Below are 24,444 nucleotides of genomic sequence, written 5' to 3'. Positions count from 1 at the left end.
TTGTGGGATTCTCTATTCTGTGCTCTGTCTCTAGCCTTCATCAAAGATTTCGGGTGGTAGGGGCTTGTGGGTGATGTGGGTGTGTGTTTTATATTGTGTTGGGTGTGTGGGAGTGGTGTTAGTATGTGTATCAGGTGTTTGTATTTCGAAGTGACCAATGTGGCTGAGTTTTCTATGGGTGTGTGTATTTAGACCGCGGCGGTGTGTACCGCCAATGGAATACCGCGTTTGAAAGACCGCCGCGTGGATTTGTGGGTCGGAATGGTATGGGCGTATTTCTGTTGGCGTGACGGTGGAGGTTTGGTCAGCGCCATTTTTTCGCTGACCTTTGGTGTGGCGGATTATTGAGGATGTCGGGTTTTCGGCGGTTTGGCAGTTGCGGGTCAGAATGACCGTGGCGGTTTACCGCGGCCACGGCGGTGTTATGGCGGTCTTCTGGCCGGCGGTAAGCGCCTTTTACCGCCGAGGTCAGAATGACCCCCTAAGTGCCGCAGAGTTTTGCAAATAGATTCCAATAATGTGCAGGATGGATGCAGTAATCCAAAGTCCATTTCATAGTGAAGTCTTCTCAACATCCTTCCAATTCTTACAACGTAAGAATATTGGTACATATAGTAGATCAAAGGCAGCCTGCATGGTAAGAATCGGAGGGTTGTCGAGAAGATTTCACTTTTAAATGGACTTTGGATTACTTCATCCTTACTGCACATTCTTGGACTCTATTTGTACTGTTTACAGTACTTTATGTTGAGCGCTTTGGTCAAAAGTATTCCAACATTTGTAGCCCTAGAATGTTTTTCCTAGGACTATCATTGCACCTTTGTTTGGCAGGGTGTAGTTACCATGTGAGCACCTTTGAATAGTGTATGCATTTTATCTATTTAGTACACTTGTTTATGCTGTTGATTATATGGATGTGAGAACATATGTCATTGCCATTATTTCTCTGCTGCGCACTAAGTGGCCCAGACTGTTGCCTTTGCTCCCATTTACCATCTCCCTGTGATGACCTTTCAGACGCTTTCCTTAATAAAATCAGAGACCTTGTGCGCTCTTTCACTCACAGTCCTACTCTACCACCATCCACTACTGCAATGGCTATATTAACTAATTTTCTCTCTCTGAGTTCCACATATTGAGGAAAGCTCAGTTTACTTAAGAATCCTCTCTCTTACGGCTAGGTCTCTGCTTGACACTTTCCCCACTCAGTGTCTGAAACGTTGTCCCTCTCTTATTGTCCCCACACTTACTGAGCTTTCTAACCATTCTTCAGATTTTGGCCAAGTTTTTGATCTTTGGAAACAACCATTAATTCTCCCTTTGCTGAAGCAGCTTACAGTAGATCCTAAACAACTCTCAGGCATATCTTTCTGCTGCCTTTTGTAAGTAACCTCTGAGAATCCTATGTGAACTTTGAGGTGTCCTCTCATCAAGAATTTTTGAACAACTAAAATACTCATCAGTGAGAATTCTGCTCTGGAGCCAGCACTGAACGAGCCTTGGCGCGTGTTGTCATGATTCTAGTAATTTTACCATCTTTATTCTCCCTGACCTTCTGGCCACATTTGACACGGTCTCCATACTACTCTATTGTCTCCTGGAGGCTGTGGTGGGATGCCATTCCCTAGGGTGGGTTTGTTCTTTCCTCATCTGCTCTCAGTTTTCCTCCCTCCTGTTCAGTGTAATTTCGAAAGCTTTGGGCCTGACTTAGAGTTTTGTGGACAGGTTACTCCGTCGCAAACGTGATGGATATCCTTTCTGCCATATTATGCATTGCATGGAATAAATGGAATTGTAATACGGCGGACTGGATATCCGTCACATTTGTGACTGAGTAACCCCATCTGCCAAACTCTAAATGAGGCCCTCAGTGTGGTGTCTCGCAAGGCTAGACACTCAGCTCAACCTTGTTAAATGTTTTCCACCTCTTAGTGGCTATTATTAGTGCCCACAGCATCGTTTATTTTTCATGTGATAACAACACCCATCTTATCACAAGGATCAAATGATATCTGTCTATTATTCAATCCAGATTTAGGCAGTGTATGTCTAGGATAGCCAAATGGATGAATGATAACTCACCCACACTTACCTTCACAAAAATGGAGGTTCTCATGTTTGGTGGCACCAACCTCTGGAACTCGAACTGGCAGCTGGATGAGCTTGCCCCTTTGCCTGACCTCACTTCCACTGCTAAGAACCGGGTATCATCTTTGATACTAATCTGTCGTTTCTGAGGGAATCTCAAAATCTTTTTAGATATGTTTCTTTCTTCTCAAAGGTCTAAGTTTAGCCCTGCCTCTCATTGCTAGGGAGGTTTGGAAAACATTAGTTTAAGCATCAATCTTATTAAGACTAGATTATTGCAATTACATCTCTCTATCTACTATTTCCTAAGAAACAACTTCACTGTAGTGGGAGAAAAATGGTGTTGCCCCTGTCCAACCTGCTCAAGAAGAAAGGCACCAGTTTAAAAATTGCTTCTCCCTCAGATCTCAATCTGTCCCCTTTAAGACTATTTCTCCCTAATGTGCCAAGATTGAAGCCACAGGAGAAGAGCTCAAAATACACCTTGATGACCATTGCCTTTTTGCAAGTTTCTCAAAGTATACATGCTCTGAATAATACCCGTTTGCCTCAATCATGTTCCAGGACGTGCGCGGCTTGCATTTTTATGTAATTATTTGACGTGTGAGTTATGAAAAGTGCCCATTTTGTGAGATAACTGGGCTTTACGCGAGTTAGAGACACTAAGTTGAAGTCAATGGTCCACTAAAGAGGTAACCAGCAGTTATCTGCATGATAGTACATGCTGCCCCAGCTTTCTGGTGCATGTTTGCCCACTTCTTAATGGCAGCATTGGGACCTCCACAAGTATGTTGTGGCTTTCATGTCCTGGATTCCACGACTCTTGCTACAGAAAGACATTACTAAATGGAGCTATGTATAACAACACACAGCTCCTGCTCAAACACTCATGCTGCTTCGAAGAGAGGTATTTCTTGTTCACCCTTTGTCAGGAACAACCAGTGAATTAAATAATCGAATATGTCAGTTGGTACACCATTACTATTTAACCCCATGGAATTTGTCATTGAATGGTGATAATAGGAGCCCCATAGTCTGACGTTCTTGGCTCCTATTGTCATTCATTGACATCGGAGTAAGTGACTCCATCACTTGCTTTGGAAGCTACAAAGAGTGCAATGTAATTTTGTGCCCTCTATAATTTCTCTTCCATTCAAGTTGTATGTCACAATATTAAATACAGCAAAATTGACTTGCAACACTATTGACTACAAGATATTGACTCACACAATATAGTCACAGCTAGCACACATTATGTACATTAATTGTTTAATTCCACATCTCCTTAGCTTGATGTAGAGGTGGACAATCTCTCTTGTGTGGCTCTAAAGAGCACGTGCCCCTTTGAGTTCCCTGTAGCAAGTTCTGTAGAATTGTAATTCTTTGCCTTAGCTCACATGAAGATTCTGTATGAGTAAAGGCTTCCTTTTCACATGAGATACAACAGAGAAGTGGGCTCTGTGGTCTGAAAGGGGACGTCTTATTTGCACTCCTTTTTCTAAGCATGTCTTCCATCAACTCACCAGAATATAAAGTGCTAACAGTGGTGGAAGTAACAGATTATAGTGGCAAGACAATACTTTTTACCAGTGAACCTCCAGGGAAAGTCACCAGCTGTCCTCTCCTGAGCTTTTAAATTGGTTTACAAGTTTCCTGCAACGGAGTTCTTCAGGCCATTTAGGTAGGATATGTTGTATATGTGGATGTGCAGAAGAGAGAAGGCTGTGCACCGTGTTTTTCATATGTGACACTAGCCATTCAGTAATTCATTTTGAGAACCTGGACCCGAATGTAACCTAAGTTAGGAAGAGCTTCAGAAATGTATGTGGATGTCAGTGTTACTTAGTGGATGGCATGTTTAATCCTCAGTTTTTCAGTGTCCTTTAATATGGACCAACATTGAGGGTGTTGACGATTACAGTGGGTCTTTTTGTACTGTAGAGAAACTCTTTGCCCCTTCATGCTTCAGTCTTTCCCAGAAGTATCACCCACGCCAGTCTAAATGGTAATTAAGAGGGGGAAGACTCTCCCTCTTTGTGTCCTCACATGCAATTCTCAAATCCACCCTACTTTCTGCTGATACTGCTGGATAAAGACTTGGCTGGACCAGTCTGGGGGAATATGCAAAAAGCAGAAACTGCTTGAAAATTGGCTTCATAAGTGGACTCATGGAAAACATAAACTCTGTTTGCAAAGTGAGTTTAAGTATGGGACAGAAAGTACCAGCTAAGGTACCCAGATTTTTCTCCCTGAATCCAGTGTTTCCCACATCATGAGAGACCAAGAAACTCTTTTGCCTGCCAGGGTTTCTATCCTTGACTGTAGGTTGAAGACCAGGAACCAAGGAGGATCTGAAACCTGCATGGAGGGAAGAAGCTGAATGACTGCTGAGGAGCGGTACTGGAGTTACCTTTGTCTGAAGAAGATGCTACCTTGAAAAGAAGGACTGCTAGGAGGTGTAGAGTGCAGCTCACAACAAATCAGGGGAGGATCCGCTCTACCAGGATGGGTGGTGAGACCTTGCAGCCCTGTCCCCACTGTGGAGTGCCCTGATGTTGAAGCAAATGTGACACCTTGGAACTCTCACAACTGCAGCCCATGGCCTACCCCACATTGATGAGTTTAAGGGCTGTTATTGCATGGGCCACTTAAAGAACCACAACTGCCCTCTGCAGTTATAGTCACAAAGAATTAAAAAAAACACCTATGAAAGGTGTGGGCTACCATAAGCTTACATTCCACATTGGTGGATTTTCCTGACCTTAGAGCAGTGGTCTTCAAACTTTTTTATGCCAGGCCCCCCCAGTTGAAAAATAAAAATCATTGAGCCCCCCCTCAGAATTTTTCACAATTATTTTAGAAAGATGGCAGTGTTTAAATAGGTCTAAACCTATTTAAATATTGCAGTTAAGTACTGTTACCTTTTTAAAACTGCAATAACATGCTTTTGCTTAAAACAAAGGCATGTTATCTGTATAATATTTCTTTTGGCCAGAGTTTGGCGCCCCCCCCTGGGATCACTTGAGGCCCCCCAAGGGGGGCCCGCCCCCCAGTTTGAAGACCTCTGCCTTAGAGTGACCCGGGGTAGACTCTTCACCTTGTTGGGAGGATGAGTTTATTGTGGGGCTGAGGAAGACCCTTCCATGAAGCACCATCTGAACTTGATTGACCCTAGCAGAGTGTGACCAGCACTAATCAGCCAAAGCATTCACCTGTGCAACAATGTGAGAAAGCCACATCGTTCGAGTCGGGTATGAATCGGCACAACTATTTCTGGTGGAGTGTGGAGGAATGCACACACCGGGAGCTGTGCTGCCATGGCCTCCCCGCTCAAAGTGGTCCAACACAGACTGAAAAGCTAAGGTGCAATTAACAAGTGTGGCAGGATTCAGAGTTCTGTTAACTGTGGGACCTGTGTTACATATTACACAACAAGGTTGACTTTGCAGAGGATGGGGGAATCTACCACAGCATCCAGATATGCAAGTACACGTTCCCCTCCACTGCCCCCTGCCACGAGGGCCATATGCCCACTTTTGCACAGACTTCATTGTCTTTGGATACAATAACTTAACAATGGAAATGTCCCACATATTCAGCAGCAACTTCCAGTGCCCTCCACACACACACAAATTAACATTAGGACACCTGTGCAGCAGTATTTTGCCCTCTGAATGGTTTATGTACATTATTACGTTGTGTGCTAAATGTAAAATACGTTTTCTTATCAGTGGAAGGACTGACAGGGCATTGATTTATTGCCTCCTAATATATGTTTCATTGAGTTCAGAGTTTATTCTCCACACCACTTCGCTAGGTCAGCCTTGGTCAGCTGAACTCAACTTCTTTGTGAGTCAAGCACTAAGGAGCTGTAATTGATGCTAATTTGTGTGCTCACCCGTAGAATAAAGCCCCAAGACACCATTTCTCAACGGCTCTCATGGTTAAAATCGGAGTTCCTTAGCCTCTGTCTGCCTTGGGTCTTCCAACCCTCCCCATCCCCTCCCCCCCTCACTGAACAGTATTGTGCAAGTCGATATCTAGCTGCCGTATTATTGCTGATCAATATTGCAGAGTCGAATTCGTGGTACCACAACTTCTTTTTGACAGTGGGTAGGTCAATCAATGACAGCTTCAGCATGGCCCATTTGGATGGGCAACCGATGACGCTGTCAGTCATTACAGTTTGCACCGGCGAAGGCATTCTTCAGAAAAATGTAGCTTTGGGATATACTTTCCTACTGCCAAACAACCTTTGTTTAATTTACGGAAGAATCTGCTCCCTTCCTGTTAAAATGTATTTTCTCATTTGCATTCCTCTGCTATGCGGTTGGCTGTGAAACATTGAGAGTGACTTGATCTGCATCTGCAGTCCATGCTATCCAACACATTGTGCTCACTCTAGAATCATTCAATTTCGATTAGCAGTGTGCAAACAATGGGTAAAAAATATCTGTCACTACACATCGTTACTGTTAAATAATGTGCACACGAATATCACGTTCATCCAACAGACAATCAGTCTTTTATTTTCACTGACCTGTGAGACTTTGCAAACTTTCAATAATAATAAGCAAGGGGCGTTTGAATGGACTTCGTAACTCCCTATCTTTACAATTTGTGGTTAGCAAAGCAGCCAGTGAACCGCTGATTGTGTGTGTTTAGTGGATAATAAAACCAATGTGCCACTGCATAGAAGTCTCTGCATTTTAGCAGACCCAAAAGCACGTCTCTGATAATATTCAGGCGATACAATGAGCTTTCAAATCTACCTTCTCAGGCCGCAGCTGGTTCCTATAGTTTACAGTACATTAAAAAAGAGCTAACATGCTGTATGATTTTCTCCAAAATGATCCTGGAATCTGTAAACACAGCCCAACATCAAAAGGAATTTTCTAACTACAAAACATGAGTAATCTGATTTTCTAATAAATTATTTTGAAAAAGTAAATTGCCAATATCATTATTTGAGGACTAGTGCAAATGCGACATTTTATTAACGTGGATGGCATAGAAGCAACTTTGTTGACTGTGCAATTAAGTGCTCCCTTCTGTCTGATGGGCTCTATGCAAGGAAATACTGTTTCCTTCATTAGTGTTAATCAATCCAGAAACATTAGCCTTGAAGCCCAGAATTCTAAGACCTCAGAGCGCTTCAGTCTTCTTAGCGTCGGAAAGTATCACATCTGAGTTTGTAGTTATTGCCTGGTAGCATGCTGTGGTATGTTAGTTTAATATTACGTTCTTTTTTATCGTAAACATAGGTGCCTCTAATAGCATCTTTACACTGAAGGATCAAACAAAAACGATTTCGCAAAAGGCTAAGCATGTATATCTTTTCATTCATCTGGCACACATTTTGAAACGCAATTGATATTTTTTCCATCCTTCCATATATCACTGAGGTGTTAGGTTTAGCATAAAAGAGTTGTCAGGATGAAAAAGGATATTTTTTGGTGTAGGTGAAAAGAGATAACTATTTGCTCTTCTTAGTTCTAGATGGGCAAGATCCAAACCGGATTGCCAGTATCTGAACATGAGGTACTTGTGCTTACAATTAATTTAATGAAATTAATTTACCTAGTTAGTGGTTATCCTGGCATATTTGCCCTGGATCTTGGCCTACTTTAAACATAATTATTTTTCGAATTCTAAGGGGCATATAGTAGAATTGTTTGATCATAACAATGTCACTGGGTGGCTTTCACTCAGTGACTTTTAGTCTCCTTTATTTTGTGAAATATAGCTTAGTCTTTAGGCAATCAATATTTTAGAAAACGCTGGGGAAATCTTGTAGTGTTGCAGGCATTTTGGCAAAATTAATGTCAAGGGCTTTTATAATGGAACCAGGATGCCATAGTGTTGGACTTGGCCCTTTTTGTGGGGTCATCCCCAAACTTGTTGCCTTCACCCTCGTGTTCTCTTTGTTAGCTTTTAGGACTCTGCACACCTTAACACTGCTAACTAGTGCTAAAGTGCTTGTGCTCTCACCTTAAAACATGGTGAAATGGACTTACACCCAGTTGGCACATTTATTTACTTGTAACTCCTTAGTAAAGTGGTACTGCATGTACCCAGGGCCTGTAAATTAAATGCTAATGGTGGGCCTGCAGCACTGATTGTGCCACACACTTATAGTGCATTTTAAACAACTCTCAGGCATGGACATCAATTCAACAAATGCTAGGGGTAGTGGAAATCGCATCCCACTCTGTTTCATCTTTACTTTCACACATACACACACATTCACTCATACACACACTTTCTCTTACATAAGCACACTCTCACCCATAAGCATGAACACAATGTACATTTAAAAGTGTTTTTACTTACCCCACCTCCCAAGGAGGGTCACATTCAAGCTATTGTACTCCATTTTTTATCAACCTTAAAGTGAATAATGTAATAGTATTAATTATTAGTGTAATAAAAGAAAACTGACTATAAACAAGGAAGTGGAGCCCCAACCACGCTGGCCCAGTGTTCCTGGCATCGATTTTGCCACCTCTGAGGCCAGGGGTTGCAGAGGCAGTGCAGAGGTCGCAAAGGGCAAGGCAGGGGTAACAGCTGCGACCACTGGCAACCCCTAAATGATGTTCATGGTCTCGGGCCTGCCATTGCAACCTGTGTGTGCAGTTTAAACTGCCATTTCAGCATATCAAAATAAACCTTTTGCTAGGCCTTAATCTTCCTTTTTAACACATATGTCCCCCACAGGGAAGGCCCTGAACATCCGTTAGGACAAGAATGCAGTGTATTTAAAAAGTTAACATGTATTTTTAACGTTTACATGTCCTGGTAGTGAGAATCTCCTAAATTCATTCTTCACATCTGCAAGACCTACCTCTTCCATATGGTAACTTCTTTCTTCTGTTGTGTTTTCACTTTTTTACTGTTTGAAGTGCTGCGTAAATACTTTATGCATTGCCTTTAAGATAAGCCTGACTGCTTTTATGCCAAGCTATCAGAAGTGAAGCACAGGTTAATCTGGGCTTGTTTGTGTCTTCACCCTGACAGAAATTGTGGTTGCTTCTTGACTAGAGTCTCACCCACCCCAACCAGTAACCCAATTTCCCACGCATAGCTTAATGCATTAAAGGGTAGACTTATGAGACGGAGGATTGAATGATAGATTGACTTGTGATTAAGTGTCCTTGTGTACACTTGTAGGAGCTATAATAGGCTCATGTGACATTTCTTTGTGGTCACCCAGGAGATGTACTGCAGATGATCTGAGTGGTGGAATGAATTAGAGGAAGGTGTCTTCAAACTGCATTTATTTGTTGTCAAATTGGCATACGAGTAGGAATTTTTGCTCCCACCTTATCTGTTTTTTCCGATGGTTTGACTTGTTCTCTTCCTCTTATTAAATGTGATGTTATTGTTTGGTTTTGAGATTTTCTTCTCATATTATTTGAATATATTTTTGGTCATTTGTATTTACATGTCTTAGCCATAAATGCTGAATCTTGACTGACTTCTACATAGTTCAAGAATTGTCTTTCACACATTGTTCTGTCCAGGTTAAAGCCCATGGAAATTTGATGTTCTAAGGAAACATGTTGACAATCGTAGTAGATGGTGAATGCATTAGCATTGTGCACTAATGCACCACAGTGTGGGGCATTGTTTTGTTGGCCCTATCTCTTTCTATCTTGCTATTTTCCTCACACTCCATTCACTTGCACTACTCATTACTCTTTGTAACTTCCAATTGTATTCAGTTTATAAAAATAAATACTTTGCATTTACTACCAAATGAAAAATGTGTTGTTTCTTGTATGAACTTTATTTGCCCATTGTGCTCAAAAACAGACACAGTATCAACAATCTAGTTTGATTAAAATGCCAATCCTGTTTATTATGAAGAGATACTTGACAACTTGTCCTAATATTGTTGTAATCAACAGCCAAATGTATACTGTGATGCATTATGTAACATGTCTTCTTTCCATTACTAGTTGCTCAACCCTTCTCACCATACCGTAAATGGGCTGCTTATCCCATCCCTTCTGCTATTTTTATATGCACACATTTAATAGTACGTTTTATTACATTATATTATAGATGTTAAACTACTCAATCCTCTACCAGTTTTTCGCATGACATCTAATCAGTTATGAGCTTGCTGGTCATAACACTGTGCACCACTTACATCTTTCCTGTTTTTCCATCCAATAGGAAGCACGATTAAAGTTGGGCAACCCTATGGAATCCCATTCACCAGAAGCCTTTGAGTACGTAGGTGTCATTGAACCTTGCCGGAAAACATTACAGCTTTATTTTTTTCTGGCTTGCTGAGGTCAAATGCCAGTCTTTCATGGAAAGTGTTTTAAAAAGGACAGTCCACATTATTTTGAGCATGATATGGCTCAGGAATGGTTGTGAAATGAGGGCACGTTTTCAAAAGCTACTCTTGGAAATTGACACGGACTACACTCAAACCCTGTGCTTTGGAGAATTAATCTATTGGAAAAATATCTCGTTTCTAAGTACGTCCAGACTGCGACTTGTTCTGTAAATTCTTAATTTTTAAAGAATTTCACCGCTGCAATCAAGGTATTGGTAAAAAAGAGAATTTTTGTAAACAGACTTTTAATAGAGCACATATAAGCACAAGCATGATGGAAAAACATGCATTTTCTGATGTATGAGTAACACGGTAAAATGTATCAGAATAATACAATACACCCGTATTTTTATTAAAATGGTTTTATTGCTTTATCTCAACTGCTTTGGAAGTGGCGTCATAAATCAGAAGCTGTCTTCGAAGAAACTGACACTGCAACAAGTGTTTTTCCACACCTGAGATTCCAGAGTCTTTCTGCCTTCAAAGCACACTCAGGCTAAGATGATGTGTGAGGTCATGCCCACCATCAATGAGGGCGATCCCAATGGTTTGCAAACCGACTCCCAGAATGGATCAGAGTCGGATTCTAACTTTGAGCAGCTAATGGTGAACATGCTGGATGAAAGGGACAAGCTTCTGGAAGCCTTACGTGAAAATCAGGAAACCCTCTTCTTAACCCAAAGCAAACTACAGGAGATCAACCATGAGAAGGAACAGCTTCACCGGCAACTGAGTGCAGCACTCCCACAGGTAAGAACCAATTTTGCTTTAAAGTGGGACATCTCTTCAAATTAGAATTTATTATAATTAACTTGAAATGAGAAGAGCAAATTAAATGCTTTCAGGGATGGCTCCACCGTGCTGCTGACACTGTGTTTCATAAATGTGCCACTTTCGTTTGAGGTCTGAACTAGTTCTCAAACACCACATTCTGAGCCGGATTCATAAAAATGTGTCTGTGTTTAGGTCCAAGTGAACAAACATTGTCAAATCAATATGTCTTGCTTTGGCAGGCCAGCTATTGGCTTTGCTAGTTCTTGTTTTTTTTAAACATTTTCTTTATAAAAGTGTAAGAAAAAAACATTCAAACATTGCTAGATTTATGGACCTCTTTTCATGGTTTGTGCCACAAATTATCAAAAACTACTCTAAGATGGCCATTTGCTTATTGGAGAAGATGGAGCACACATGAAAAGCCACCTTGGACTAGATTTTGTTATAAACCATAGAACATGTCCAAAATAGGTTCTTATATGTTTGCACGCACAGCCATCTTTGAATAGTTTTTATGTTTAACTAAAAAAACATTCAAAGATAGACACTAGTGTGTCTGCAAGTAAATGCACATATGTGAAGCCTTATTTGAATGTTTTTTGGCACATATCATTATTACCTTTATATTACATGATGATTGAAGTGATTTTGGGATACGAAAAAAATGATAAAGCATGCACATCATGCTGCACCTATGAACGGAAGAGAACGGCCTGAAAGAAGTGTGAGGAGAGCTGACAGATCTGCATAAACAAAAAATTATGTTTTCATGGGAATGACCGGGTAGTGCATAGGTTAAACACCCACAAGGTTGTACATTTGTGGGTATTCATAAATATTTGAAATGCTTTTCCTCCACGTAATTCGAATACAAAAGTTATACCGCAATTAACCATTCATAAATGGTGATATGAAATAGAAGTGTATGAAAGAGTCCCATTTCGTAGGGAAGTATAGGGGAAAGTCTTCATAAAAAAGTTTTGGATGATTTATTAAAGACTTGAAAAGTCATAAGGAAAATAATTTCCATCAGAATTAAAAGTAATTTTGACTACCACTCTGAAGGAAATTCAAAGGCAGGTTTAGAAAACAAAACCTTATGCAAAAAAATTATAAAAATCTGAAATTTGGATCAATTAAGCCTGAGATTTTTTTTTTATTTGGCCTGCTGTTTTGAAAGCCAGCTATGCTTAGTTATAACTAAGGTGTCTCACCTGAGATTTGTGATTTCTTTTCAACGTAGGCCATCTTATTTCCTTACTTGATTTCTCTGACCTACTCCAAATCATAGCATTAGTGTATGGGATGCCGAATAACATCCCTTAATGTACTTGAGCATCACAAGACAGACTGACAATTATGTCTAAACATTAAAATACAACATCGGCATTTTTGTAGCTACACAAATATTTGTGTTCCTATGAAGATGCCAATGAATCCAGTCAAAGTGCTAAGAAATATATTATTGGAAGCTCTTTGTTTCTTTTTTAAGTTTGGTTGTTTTTTTAACAAGTTTTTGTATAGTGAACTCCTAACTTTGTATGACACAGAAGTGTTTTCATAATATGGTGGTCCTTTTCATAAGGATGTTGGCATACTATCCATCAGTCATGTATGGATTTGTGTTGTGTTTGGTTAGTAGTGATTTGTTAAATGCCTAGTTTATCAATGGTATAGATTGAGTTTGTTCGAAACAGAGATCTTTATGATTTGTGTGTGTATTTTAAGGGCATGAATCTTACTTAAAATCCTAACTACTAGTGATTGAGTTTGATAAATAAAATGACAATATTGATTGAAACTTCTGTAAAAACACGTCTTTTTGCTCCATACCTCGTTTCTGCTCCTCGTTGGAGACCAGTTTAGGCAAACCATTCCCTTGTCTTATGTTGGTGATGAAGCAGTCTACTTTCTTAGAATAAGACCTGATTGGAAAGGTATTACATTTAAACATATCACAAAATTTTGCACACACACTTTCCCTCTCTGAAATTGGTCATGAAGAAAATGTATGTTTTCATCCCAAGGAATGTCTTGAATCTTTCTTCCAATGAAGATACTGTTTTCTGTGGATGTCACTCGGTTCACTAAGCCAATCGTACATGTGAGTGGATGTGTTAAGTGACTGTTTCACTCTGGCTCTTCTATATTAGTTTACTGTGTGGCACCTTAGATAGATGACAAGTAAAGGCATATAATTACTGCACCTGTTAAGTTGATAGCTTTAGAACTAAGACCGACCCAATGTGCCCCCAGGTCCTGGGTCTGCATACTCTATAAAACACTGATCTGTGGAGTCCTTTTTAATGAAATTGTTATGTGTATATCAACGATATCCTGAATCAATCCAAACAAACCATTTAATGGAAGAAAGCTGTAATTGATACCAAAAGGCCATCTTCACAAAAAATTGTTCATCTGTATTCAAACTTTTTTTTACATCGTGTAGGTGCATAACCAAAATGTTTCTTTGTGACCATACTGCAGACAGTGTGGTGTATGAACAAGGTGCAAGAAGCGATTATATGCAAATAAAAGCAACAACTTCTTTTGCATTCCCTGGTCTCCACAAACATCTGTTATGAAACCTGTTACAGTTTAAAGATGTATGCTAAACATAATCAAAACTATATGCCAAGGGATCTCTTTATCAACATTTCAACCCTTAGGGCACTTATAGGTCTCATCAGGACAAGTCATCTAACTATTGTGACACCACATTGCTCACTATATAAATCTCTGGGTTCCAACTGTAAATCAGTGGTTCAAAAATACTTGTAGTATTCCCAAGGGTGTAGCACATTATAAAGCTTGATCTCTAGTTTGTTAGCCCAGATGTGCTTCCTTTTTCTACGGCTACGTCTCGCGAAATGTGAATTGGCCCATAGTTTTGATTATATATAGCGTGCATCTATGAATTAAGACAGGTTTCTTATTTTTCTTCCAAATTTTAGACACAGCACGTGTTTAATCTTGTAATTATAGTGAGGAAAGTATGTGGTCTTTGCTGTCTGAACATGAAAATTATTCACAACTAAAGGTATCTTGAAGTTTGAAACTACTTTATTTGTAAATGCCTAATGTGGAAAATGCAGTTTATGATGGCAAAGATTAAACTTGGTACTGAATAGGTTTACCTAAATTATTTTAAATGCGTTTCATTACTGTGACCCACAGTGGAGATTATTTACATTCCACATTCTTTATAAAGAGTCTGATGCTGTTTAATATTCAGGAATGCATACCCACATGAGGTAGCTGGTGAGTGTAAATCTTGGACATAGCGCTCTTCCCATACCTCAATCTTGCCACAAATACATCAGGATTTTTGATAGCCCAATCTGCAAAGTATTCATATTCGAGGGACCTAGGTTTTGCCTAGTGTGTGAAAATGAAATGTGACTAGGGGAAAATAATTTGCCTTTATATATACCAATCCAGTACCAAATCATAAAAATACAATGACTTGTGGTTGCCCACTCTGCAAACACTGACCATTTTTTTAAATGTCTCAATGTTGCTAAAGGTGCTGCAATCGCACCAAATTGTAAGCATCCTTCAAGAAAATACAATTGTCTCTCAATCTTCTAAATTATTTTGAAATGGCAAGAGTTAATGGAGTCCAGATTACAAATCATTCTCGTGAAGTAGATTTTAAGGGATGCGATTTATTGCTTGAATTTATTAAATGCATCCTAACATACGCTTGCTTCTTAAATGTTGTCTACTGCTTGTTTTCAACACCCTTGACATATTATTAAGGTTCATTACTTTCAGTTGCCCAACCTACAAATTACAAGTGGTATCAATTTTACGACACTCATTATTGCTTTATGTACCAACTCAGGCTACACATTTGCCCAAATCTTTTCTCAGAGGGCAAATTTCTCAGTCCCGATCTCACTTCAGAAATGTACATATTATTTGGTGAACAAGCTCACAAATATTGCACATATTTACATTAAACACTATTTAAAACGTGCTTACTTTTGCTTAATTTGGTGAAATTGACCAAAACATAAATTGCTGTTCACCCAGTGTTGTCCTCCTTTTCACATCCAATGACTTAGGGCCTGATTACGACCTTGGAGGATGGGATACTCCGTCACAAATGTGACTGATATCTAGCCCGTCGTTTTACAAGTTCCATGGGATATAATGGAATTGTAATGTGTCGGGTGAGAAATCTGTCACGTTTGTGACGGAGTATCCCATCCACCAAGGTCGTAATCAAGCCCTTAATGTTACTATCCCCTCCATGCAAGACATTTACATTAAAAGCTTTTTCAACGGTCAAACAAAAATCTTTAACAAAACAACTTTACAGAGGAAATATTTCTCATGCACCAAGCCTATTTTGAAAATGTCAGGACTTCTGATATTCTAACATGCAAATCATGATGGTGTAGTTGCCACCTTGACACCAGCACAACCAGTATTCGAAATTGCACGAATTACTTTGTTGTTCAGTGTGGACACTGAGTTCTTCTACATATCTTCCTGTGTTGAATATACTTTCATTTTTTGATGGGTGGCATGATAAGCATTGAAATTTGAGCCATGCACCTATAATTCAACTCCTCTTGCATGATTTGGTGAATGCAGGCTACCTAATGTTGGTGTTATGTTATATGTTTGTTTTTAGCTATTGAATCACCTATCAACCATAGGTCCTGATGAGGCCTACAAATTATACAGGCCAAAACGTGTCAACACTATATTCTGTTTTCCAACAGGCAACTTAGAAGTGAATAATTGCAAGAGCTGTTGCTCTATGAACTGAGCAAGTTCACACAAAATATAGAGATGTGTGTCTTCTTAATGAGCTACCTCATTTGTGAATTATATTTGTGACGGTGTATATATAACTAGTATAGAGATATTGCTCCTAAAATATGGTTTTGATATGTAAAAAATTGTTTTGCCTATGTTTTAATTACATTTGTCTCTTTTGAATGATGGTTTATAGGTATACTTTGTGTATGTATAGTGGTATTTAAAAAAAAAATTGTTGATATCTCATCTCGCAGTCTGAATACATTTGAGTGAAATAAATGTAAGGTTGAATACGAAGCTATGGTTGCTGAGCCTTATTTAGCTAAATAGTTTTTTTCAGTAAAAATTGTTATACACAAATTGGATGTGTCTTTCAAACACATTTGAGTGGTGTTTGAATAATTTTTATTTAAACTACTGTCTTTATGTATCATCTTTATCATTGGTTTACAAACCCAGGGGGCAGTGGTCACTGGGATACCGCCTTTCTTTGGATTCAATTAAAGTGATGACATAGTGGTTTTTGAGAGAGCACACAAAGAACATAGCAAAACCCTTACCCAAGTGTGCCATCTACTCGCTGATGCAGGTCTCACTCTGAATGCTGCAATGTGTGAAATTCACAAAACCAAACTCGGGTTTTATGGGCACATATTGTCTGAGGAGTGAATGACTCCAGACCTAAACAAGGTGTAAGCACTGTCATCCACTTGCTCCTCCCCACAAGATGTTACCATGCTGCGATCCTTTAAAGGCATTGCCAGTTATTGCTTAGTGTTAGAAATTGGGCCTCTAGTTAGCAGAGGTTTGCACTCTGTCAAAGTCGGGACCAGAATCCTCGTCAGGGCAAGTGGGAAACACACTAAAAGTTTACCTGTACTCACCCTCTGATAGCTTGGCACAGAGGAGTCAGGTTAAACTAAAGAGGCAATGTGTAAAGTATTTGTGCACACAGTAACACAGTGAAAACACCACAAAAGGACTCCACACCAGTACAGACAAATATACAATATTTATCTGAGTCAAAGACCAAAATGACAAGCATCCAATATACACAAGTCAAGTTTTGCATTTTTAAAGGTTAAATCAAAATGCATTGCTTTGAAGACAATAGGTCCAAGCGGAGCAGTCTGGTCGCACTGGACTGGGGCTAACCCAAATGTGCAGTCAAAGCGAGATGGAGTGTGGGCCGGCTAGAGGTGTCATGCAGACCCGCTAACAATACCTTTATTGCGCCCATGCTCTGTGATGATGAATTGATCCAGACGAGGGGAAGGGTTGTGCTTGCAGGCGATGTGTCATTTTCTGATTGGGCAATGTTGTTGATGCATCGATGCCCAGAAACAATGAGTACTGGTTCCAACGCATTGGTGCTGCATCAGCCAAGCCGGGGCTGTGTTGTGGGTTGGAGTCATTGCGATGCACAGTCAGCGAGTGGTGTCTGCAGCTTTGGTGCAGGGAACAGCAAAGCGGTGTTTCTGCAGCAGGACGCATCAGTTCCAAGTGACGCACCAGTGAGCAGATTTGCCATCACTTATTAGAGCAGAACTCACACCAGAGGAGCCCGGGTACTGGTAGCAAGATGCAGGTGGAGTCTTTGATATCCCTCAGACTACAGAAACAGGGGGCAAGCTCAGTCAGGCCCTGGAGAAACTTTAGATTATAGGATGTAGATAGTTAGATTCAGTCCTGTCACTCCCTGGCAAGAAGTATCAGGCAGCAGGCTAACACAGAACAGCAAACAGCAAAGTGGCAGCCCCTCCTGACAGCACAGTGGTCCTGCTTCCCGGTACAATGTTCTCAATCCAGAAGTGTACTGAGTATATGGGGTCAGAGGTCCAGAACTTATACCCAAAATGGCCTTTGATGTAGGGATAACTTCAAAATAATTATTTGAAGTGCACAAGGTTCTCTCTCAACCCAGCCCTGGCTCCAGACTACCTTTAGTGAGTAAGCAGCACTTTGTGTGAGGGTAAGGCACAGCCTATTCAGATGCAATTTTGAACTGCCACTCCCTCTCCCTGCCCAAGACAACTTTCAGTAAGCAGATGGATCTCCTGTCAGACCCAGTACTTTCTGTTTGTGGCTGTCTGGAGAGAATGCACACGTGTAGCTGTCACCTATACCCTGATATGTATTCAGACACAGGCTGAGGCACAGAATGTTTAAAGTAAGAAAATGCCATCCTTCTAAAAATGGCATTTTCAGACCTGCAATTTAAAAAACAACTTTTCCAAAAGATGTATTTTTAAATTGCGAGTCCAGAGACACCAAACTCAATTTTTTTGTATCTTTTCCGAATTGGAAATTACACTTAGAGATGTTTCAAGATAACCCAAAGTTAGACTATGGGAGAGATAGTCCTTGCAATAGTGAAAAATAAGTGTAAGGGTTTTCCACTACCTGGACATGTTAAACTTAAAAGTATATGTCCAACATTTCAAATACACTGCACCCTGCCCTTGGGGCTAACCAGGGCCTAACCTAGGGGTGACTTAGATGTAATGAAAAGGAAGGTTTGGGCCAGGCTAAATGGTACACTTGCGAGGTCAAAATGGCAGTTTAACTGCTATGACAGGCCTGAGACATGTTTGAAAGGCTACATAGTGCTGCAGGCCCACTAGTAGTATTCGACTTACAGGTCCTAGGCACACATAGTAAACTTTACTAGACTTACTAGTAAATCAACTATGCCAATCATGGAGAAGCCAGTGTTTCCATGTTTTAGAAACAGAGCACATGCACTAGCACTGGAGAGCAGTGGTAAAGTGCACAGAGTCCTAAAACCAACTAAAATAAAGTTCAGCACACAGTAAAAACAGGAGGTCTGTAAGCAAAAGAGTCAGGGGAAACCATGCCAAAAATATGCCAGGTCTAACACTCAAGATACATTTGCAATTTTGCTCCAGCGAGTGCCCCATTAAGAGACTTGAAAAAAGCGAAATGCACTCTTCCAGATGGTGTCCAGAATGAGACCCAAGTTTCAAAGACATTAAACATGCTATTGAGAATGCAATGGAAATGGCCTAATTTGACCCAGTTACATACCAAAATAATGGTTGATGCGAGCCCAGTAGAATGGGGATAAAGACATGAACATAATCAATGAACTGATTAATACACAATCATGGAGGAGACATACGTGGCCCCTTTCCGATGATGTTGAATTCCAAAAGTTAAAAAATGTATTGGATGAGTTACCAGTAACTCAGGAAGGTGTAATACTAAGAGACTTGAGAATTGTCACACATGGAAGCCTAAGACAGCGGGTCATTAGGCTGTCCCATGAAGGACACCATGGTGCTGTAGCCAACAGAAGAGAGTTATGAGAGTGAATGTGGTTCCCTCGGCTAGATGAGAGAGTCAAGAAGGCGCTTAAGGCATGACACATTTGCATTTGCTTATCCCCCAAGGTGACGCAGCACCCAGTGACCATGTGTGATCTTCCTGCCAATGCCCGGGAGAGGGTTGCAGTTGACTTTTTTGGGCCTTTAGGAATTGCCCACCATCTTGTGGCAATCATAGATGAATATTCATGGTTTTATTTGGTGGAAGACCTGTCTATGATAATCATTGACAAAGTCATAGAATGGCTTGGTGACATCTTTGCAACAAGGGGTATCCTCAAAATCCTCAAATCTGATAATAGCCCAACCTTAAACAGCAAAGAGTTCAAAGAATTTCTCATCTGACTCAACGCCAAATGCCAAAAGAGTACACCCCTCTGGCCTCAAGTCAGTGGTGTAGTTGAATGATTCATGGGCACCATCAAGAGGGTCATTCAACAAGCATCCATGGAGGGAATCTACCTGAAAGAAGCCATGTGTCAGGCCCTCCAGGCCTATCAATCAACTCCTCACTCCACAGCTGGTAAGAGTCCAGTCAGCTTGCTATTTCGGAGAGCCATCAGAACAAAACTAACTCAATGGACCCCAGATTGATCGGTGGATACTAACAAGACTTGAGACACCGATGCAGCGCAGAAAAGAAAAATGAAAATAAATGCAGATTAGTGTCACCATACCCAGGAGACAGTTTCTGACGAAGGAAACTAGGTATTGGTTAAGCAGAAGTGCAGACAGAAACTGGACACTCGTTTTGAAGATGATTCATTACAGGTTGTGGTGCGCAAAAGACATAAGGTGACAGCACATCATCCTGGACAATCCATCACTTAGGACACTTCACATTTAGAACATCTACCATGACACTTGTTGAGTCCTGAAACTGTAATAGAAGCAGAAATGGCTCAAGCCCCTGTTGCCCGATCATGATGGACCTCGATCGCCTCAGATCATCCAAGCAAGCAGACAAGTGAGAGCGCCTCATAGCTAATTGAGAAAATGTGACTTGGTGATGTCTGCCACATTTTTATTTAACAAAGGTGGAGATGTAGCATATTTATATTATGCGCACTAGAATCCTCGTGGTTCTGGGCAGACTGTGAACAGTAAGTAAGTAATGTACGGGGAAGTGTTAGGGTTTCGGTAGTGGAAAGTATGATGTAATGTACAGTATGTGAGTGTATACTGAAGAATAAAGTAATGTTTGACCACAGCTTTATTGTGGCATTATTGGTCTGCATACTATAGGGCTGGGGAAGATGCTACTGTAGGCATAATAGAAGATTAGTATATCTATAACTGAAGCACCTGTATGGATATGGTATATTTCTAATTGGTCTGGGTTGGGAGGTGGTCTGACCACATATAGACATAACATACAGATGATTATGTAGAGTGTTAGACCTGACAGCCTTAGGGTGGTCACCCCTAACTTTTTGCCTGCCTCCCTCCACTTTTTAGATACTGTTTTTGCGGTTTTAAGACTCTTCGCACTTTACCACTGCTAACCAGGGCTAAAGTGCATATGCTCTCTCCCTTTAAACATGGTAACATTGGATCATACCCAAGTGGACTATTTATTTTACTTAGAAGTCCCTAGTAGAGTGCACTATATGTGCCTAGGGCCTGTAGATTAAATGCTATTAGTGGGCTTGCAGCACTGATTGTGCCACCCACTTAAGTAGCCCCTTAACCTTGTCTCAGGCCTGCCATTTCAAGGCCTATTTGTGCAGTTTCACTGCCAATTCGACTTGGCATTTAAAAGTACTTACCAAGCCTAAAACTCCCCTTTTTCTACATATAAGACACCCCCTTGCCCCTAGGGCAGGGTGCTGTGTAGGCAAAAGGCAGGACATGTACCTGTGTAGTTTACATGTCCTGGTAGTGTAAAACTCCTAAATTCGTTTTTACACTGCTGTGAGGCCTGCTCCCTTTATAGGCAAACATTGGGGCTGCCCTCATACATTGTTTGAGTGGTAGCTGCTGATCTGAAAGGAGTAGGACGGTCATATTTAGAATGGTGATACAAAATCCTGCTGACTGGTGAAGTTGTATTTAATATTACTATTTTAGAAATGCCACTTTTAGAGAGTGAGCATTTCTCTGCACTTAAATCCTTCTGTACCTTACAATCCACGTTTGGCTGGGTTTAGTTGACAGCTCCCTTGTGCATTCACTCAGACACACCCCAAACACAGGATACTCAGCCTCACTTGCATACATCTGCATTTTGAATGGGTCTTCCTGGGCTGGGCGGGTGGAGGGCAGGGCACTTGCATGTCAAGGGACTGTAGCCTGCCCTCACACAAAGGACTGCCACACCCACTACTGGGACCCTGGCAGACAGGATTGAACTGAAAGGTGACGTGGTGCACCTCTAAGCCACTCTTTGAAGTCTCCCCCACTTCAAAGGAACATTTGGGTATTTAAACAGGGACTCTGCCCTACCACCTCAGACACTTCCTGGAGAAGAAACTTGAACCAGAGCCTGCATCCTGCCAAGAAGAACTGCCTGGCTGCCCAAAGGACTCATCTGTCTGCTTTCTGTGAAGGACTGCTGCCTTGCTGTTGCCCTGCTGCCTTGCTGCTCTCTGGCTGTGGTGAAGAAGTGCTCTCCAAGGGCTTGGATAGAGCTTGCCTCCTGCTCCCTGAAGTCTCAGGACCAAAAAGATGTTATCTCTATAAGAAGGACTCATTGTGCAGCGAAATTCGGCACACAGCCTGCCAGAAACAACGCATAGCCTGCACTGCGGATGAAAATTCACTGCACGCCAAACCGGAACGATGCAGCCTGACTTCTCATAGAAACGATCAAGGCAGCGGCAGCGTAGCAACCAGAAATTTGACGTACGGCCCACCGGATCAATGCATAGCTGAGCCGGAATGACACAGCCCTATTTCCAGAAAGGAATCAACGCAGCACCTGCCTTGCGGTAGAAAATTCGACACAACACCCACCGAATTAACGCAGCCCCTGTGACTTCGTCCTGCCAGAAAATCCATGCATCATCCCCTGGGCATCCGAAAACCCCGCAACCTGAAGAGGATCCATGACCGTGCGCCCGAAATCGATGCCCTGCCGGCCCTGCGTGAAAACTAAATGAAGCATTACCTTGTGCAGCCTGAGAAATCGATGCACACCCCCTTTGTTTCCACGCATCTCCTCCTCTGCGGTTCTTTGCAGAGATTTTGCACACAAACCAGGTACTTTGTGCTTGAAAGAGACTTTGATTGCTTTTAAAAGACTTAAGACACTTTATATCACTTTTCCAGTGATATCTCAACATACACTTATTGTATTTTAATCGTTTTGACCTGCATCTTATCAGATAAATATTATATATTTTTCTAAACACTGTGTGGTGTATTTTTGTGGTGCTACATGGTGTTTTTGTATGATTTATTGCATAAATACTTTACACATTGCCTTCTAAGTTAAGCCTTACTGCTCTGTGCCAAGCTACCAGAGGGTGGGCACAGGATAATTTGGATTGTGTGTGACTTACCCTAACTAGAGTGAGGGTCCTTGCTTGGACAGGGGGTAACCTGACTGTCAACCAAAGACCCCATTTCTAACATAGAGCAATAGATAAACAGAATATTTATTTAACAGGCAGTAAAAACTTAAAGATGTCACAAAGCAATATCTATAGATGGAGAATAGCCTTTTTCTAAACAGTCCTGCTACATTTGAAACATTTTTCCTTCTACTATTTCTCTCTCAGGAGGAGAAATCAGGGGCATATTACACAGTCTAATTCACTTGCCTGCTATTGTAAACTGCCTTACACCACCAAACTATACTGCTTTCCTAATGCCGTAGTCTACTGGAAGCATTTGGTAGTTTACAATAGTAATCGGGGAGAAGCGGTTAGCAATTGACTTATGCCCAGAGTGATACTTCTAATGCTCCCAGGATGGATGTATTAGATTACTTACTATGAATGTACCAGCTGTTGTCAGTGGGAGGAGGGTTTATAATGGCTGCACAACTGCTAACTTGAAGCAAGCCAGGAGGGCCAGAGACGTTTTTCCTATCAGTCTGCTCTGTCCACAAGGCTTGAAAACGTATGGTATGTTATGAATATTTGAATGGCGCAAATCTACCATTTGTGTACCATGTATCACTTTTAAAGGCAGGGAGTATTTTTTGCTTCTTTTTGGTTGTGGGATTTCTCATCTACCAGAGCACGGTGTCACTGTGCCGGTCTAGTGAAGGTCGCTTTGTTGGAAGCAGTTATTAGAGCTGGGTCTGATTCTTCTGAGGATTTTTGAAGTGTCATTAGTTTAAGTAATGAACTTTCTCATTTACTTAATTTACAAGGTTGTGCTGATCACAGTTACCTGTACTAAAGTTTTAGGACCTGATTTAGGTCTCGTGGAAGGAATACTCCGTCACATACATGACTGGTATCCACAGTATTACGATCCCCATAGGATATGATGGATTGTGATAAAACAGATGGGAAATCCGTTACATTTGTGATGGAGTATTTCCCTCTGACAAGATCTAAATCAGGCCCTTTGTTGTTTAGGTGGCACGGCTGCTAATTATATAGATTTGGTGTGAAGCCTACTAGCTTCCTCTTTCTCTTAAAACATGTTTGCATGAATTTTTGTCTTTTGTCAGTTAATGAACTGCTTGGCTCCATTGGAATATCCTAAGACTAAGGTATGCAGAGCGGTAGGTTGGCTTGGGGGAAGAGCGGTACCTGCCCCCAGACCAGTAGTCTCCAAACTGTTTATTGCTGCAACCCCTCGGTTGAAAAATAAAAATCATTGCCCCCCCTCAGAATTTTCCCAATTATTTTATAAATGTCTAGACCTATTTAAACATTGCAGTTAAGTACATTTACCTTTTTTTAAATGCAATAACATGCTTATGCTTAAAACAAAGCCCTTTTATCTGTATAATGCTTCTTTTGGCCAGAGCCTGGCGCCCCCCCTGGTATCACCTGAGGCCCCCAGTTTGAAGAAGTATGCCCTAGACCTTGGAGGAGGTTAGCAGTAGTGCTATATTCCTCCTCGCACCCGTTTGTACCTCAGCAACACTCAAGGGTTCACCGCCCTTGGGCCCCATTTAGTAAATGAGCAAAAGACACTTTACTATGA

At 41.0% G+C, this 24,444-nt stretch overlaps 1 protein-coding gene across 3 annotated transcripts in view; it reads left to right on the top strand.

The window, feature by feature from the left end:
• PPFIA4 (PTPRF interacting protein alpha 4) overlaps positions 1–24,444 on the top strand; it is a 3,105,259-nt gene that overhangs the window by 583,421 nt on the left and 2,497,394 nt on the right. For all 3 annotated transcript variants that reach the window (XM_069239004.1, XM_069239005.1, XM_069239003.1), the window contains one exon: positions 10,270–11,188. In XM_069239004.1, coding sequence (XP_069095105.1) covers positions 10,940–11,188 — 249 coding nt within the window. In that variant the 5' untranslated portion in view covers positions 10,270–10,939. The remainder of the gene's footprint in view (positions 1–10,269; positions 11,189–24,444) is intronic.

The sequence above is a fragment of the Pleurodeles waltl genome, chromosome 6, assembly GCF_031143425.1.
Source record: "Pleurodeles waltl isolate 20211129_DDA chromosome 6, aPleWal1.hap1.20221129, whole genome shotgun sequence".
NCBI lineage: Eukaryota > Metazoa > Chordata > Amphibia > Caudata > Salamandridae > Pleurodeles > Pleurodeles waltl.
This window is presented reverse-complemented; position numbering and strand designations above follow the sequence as displayed.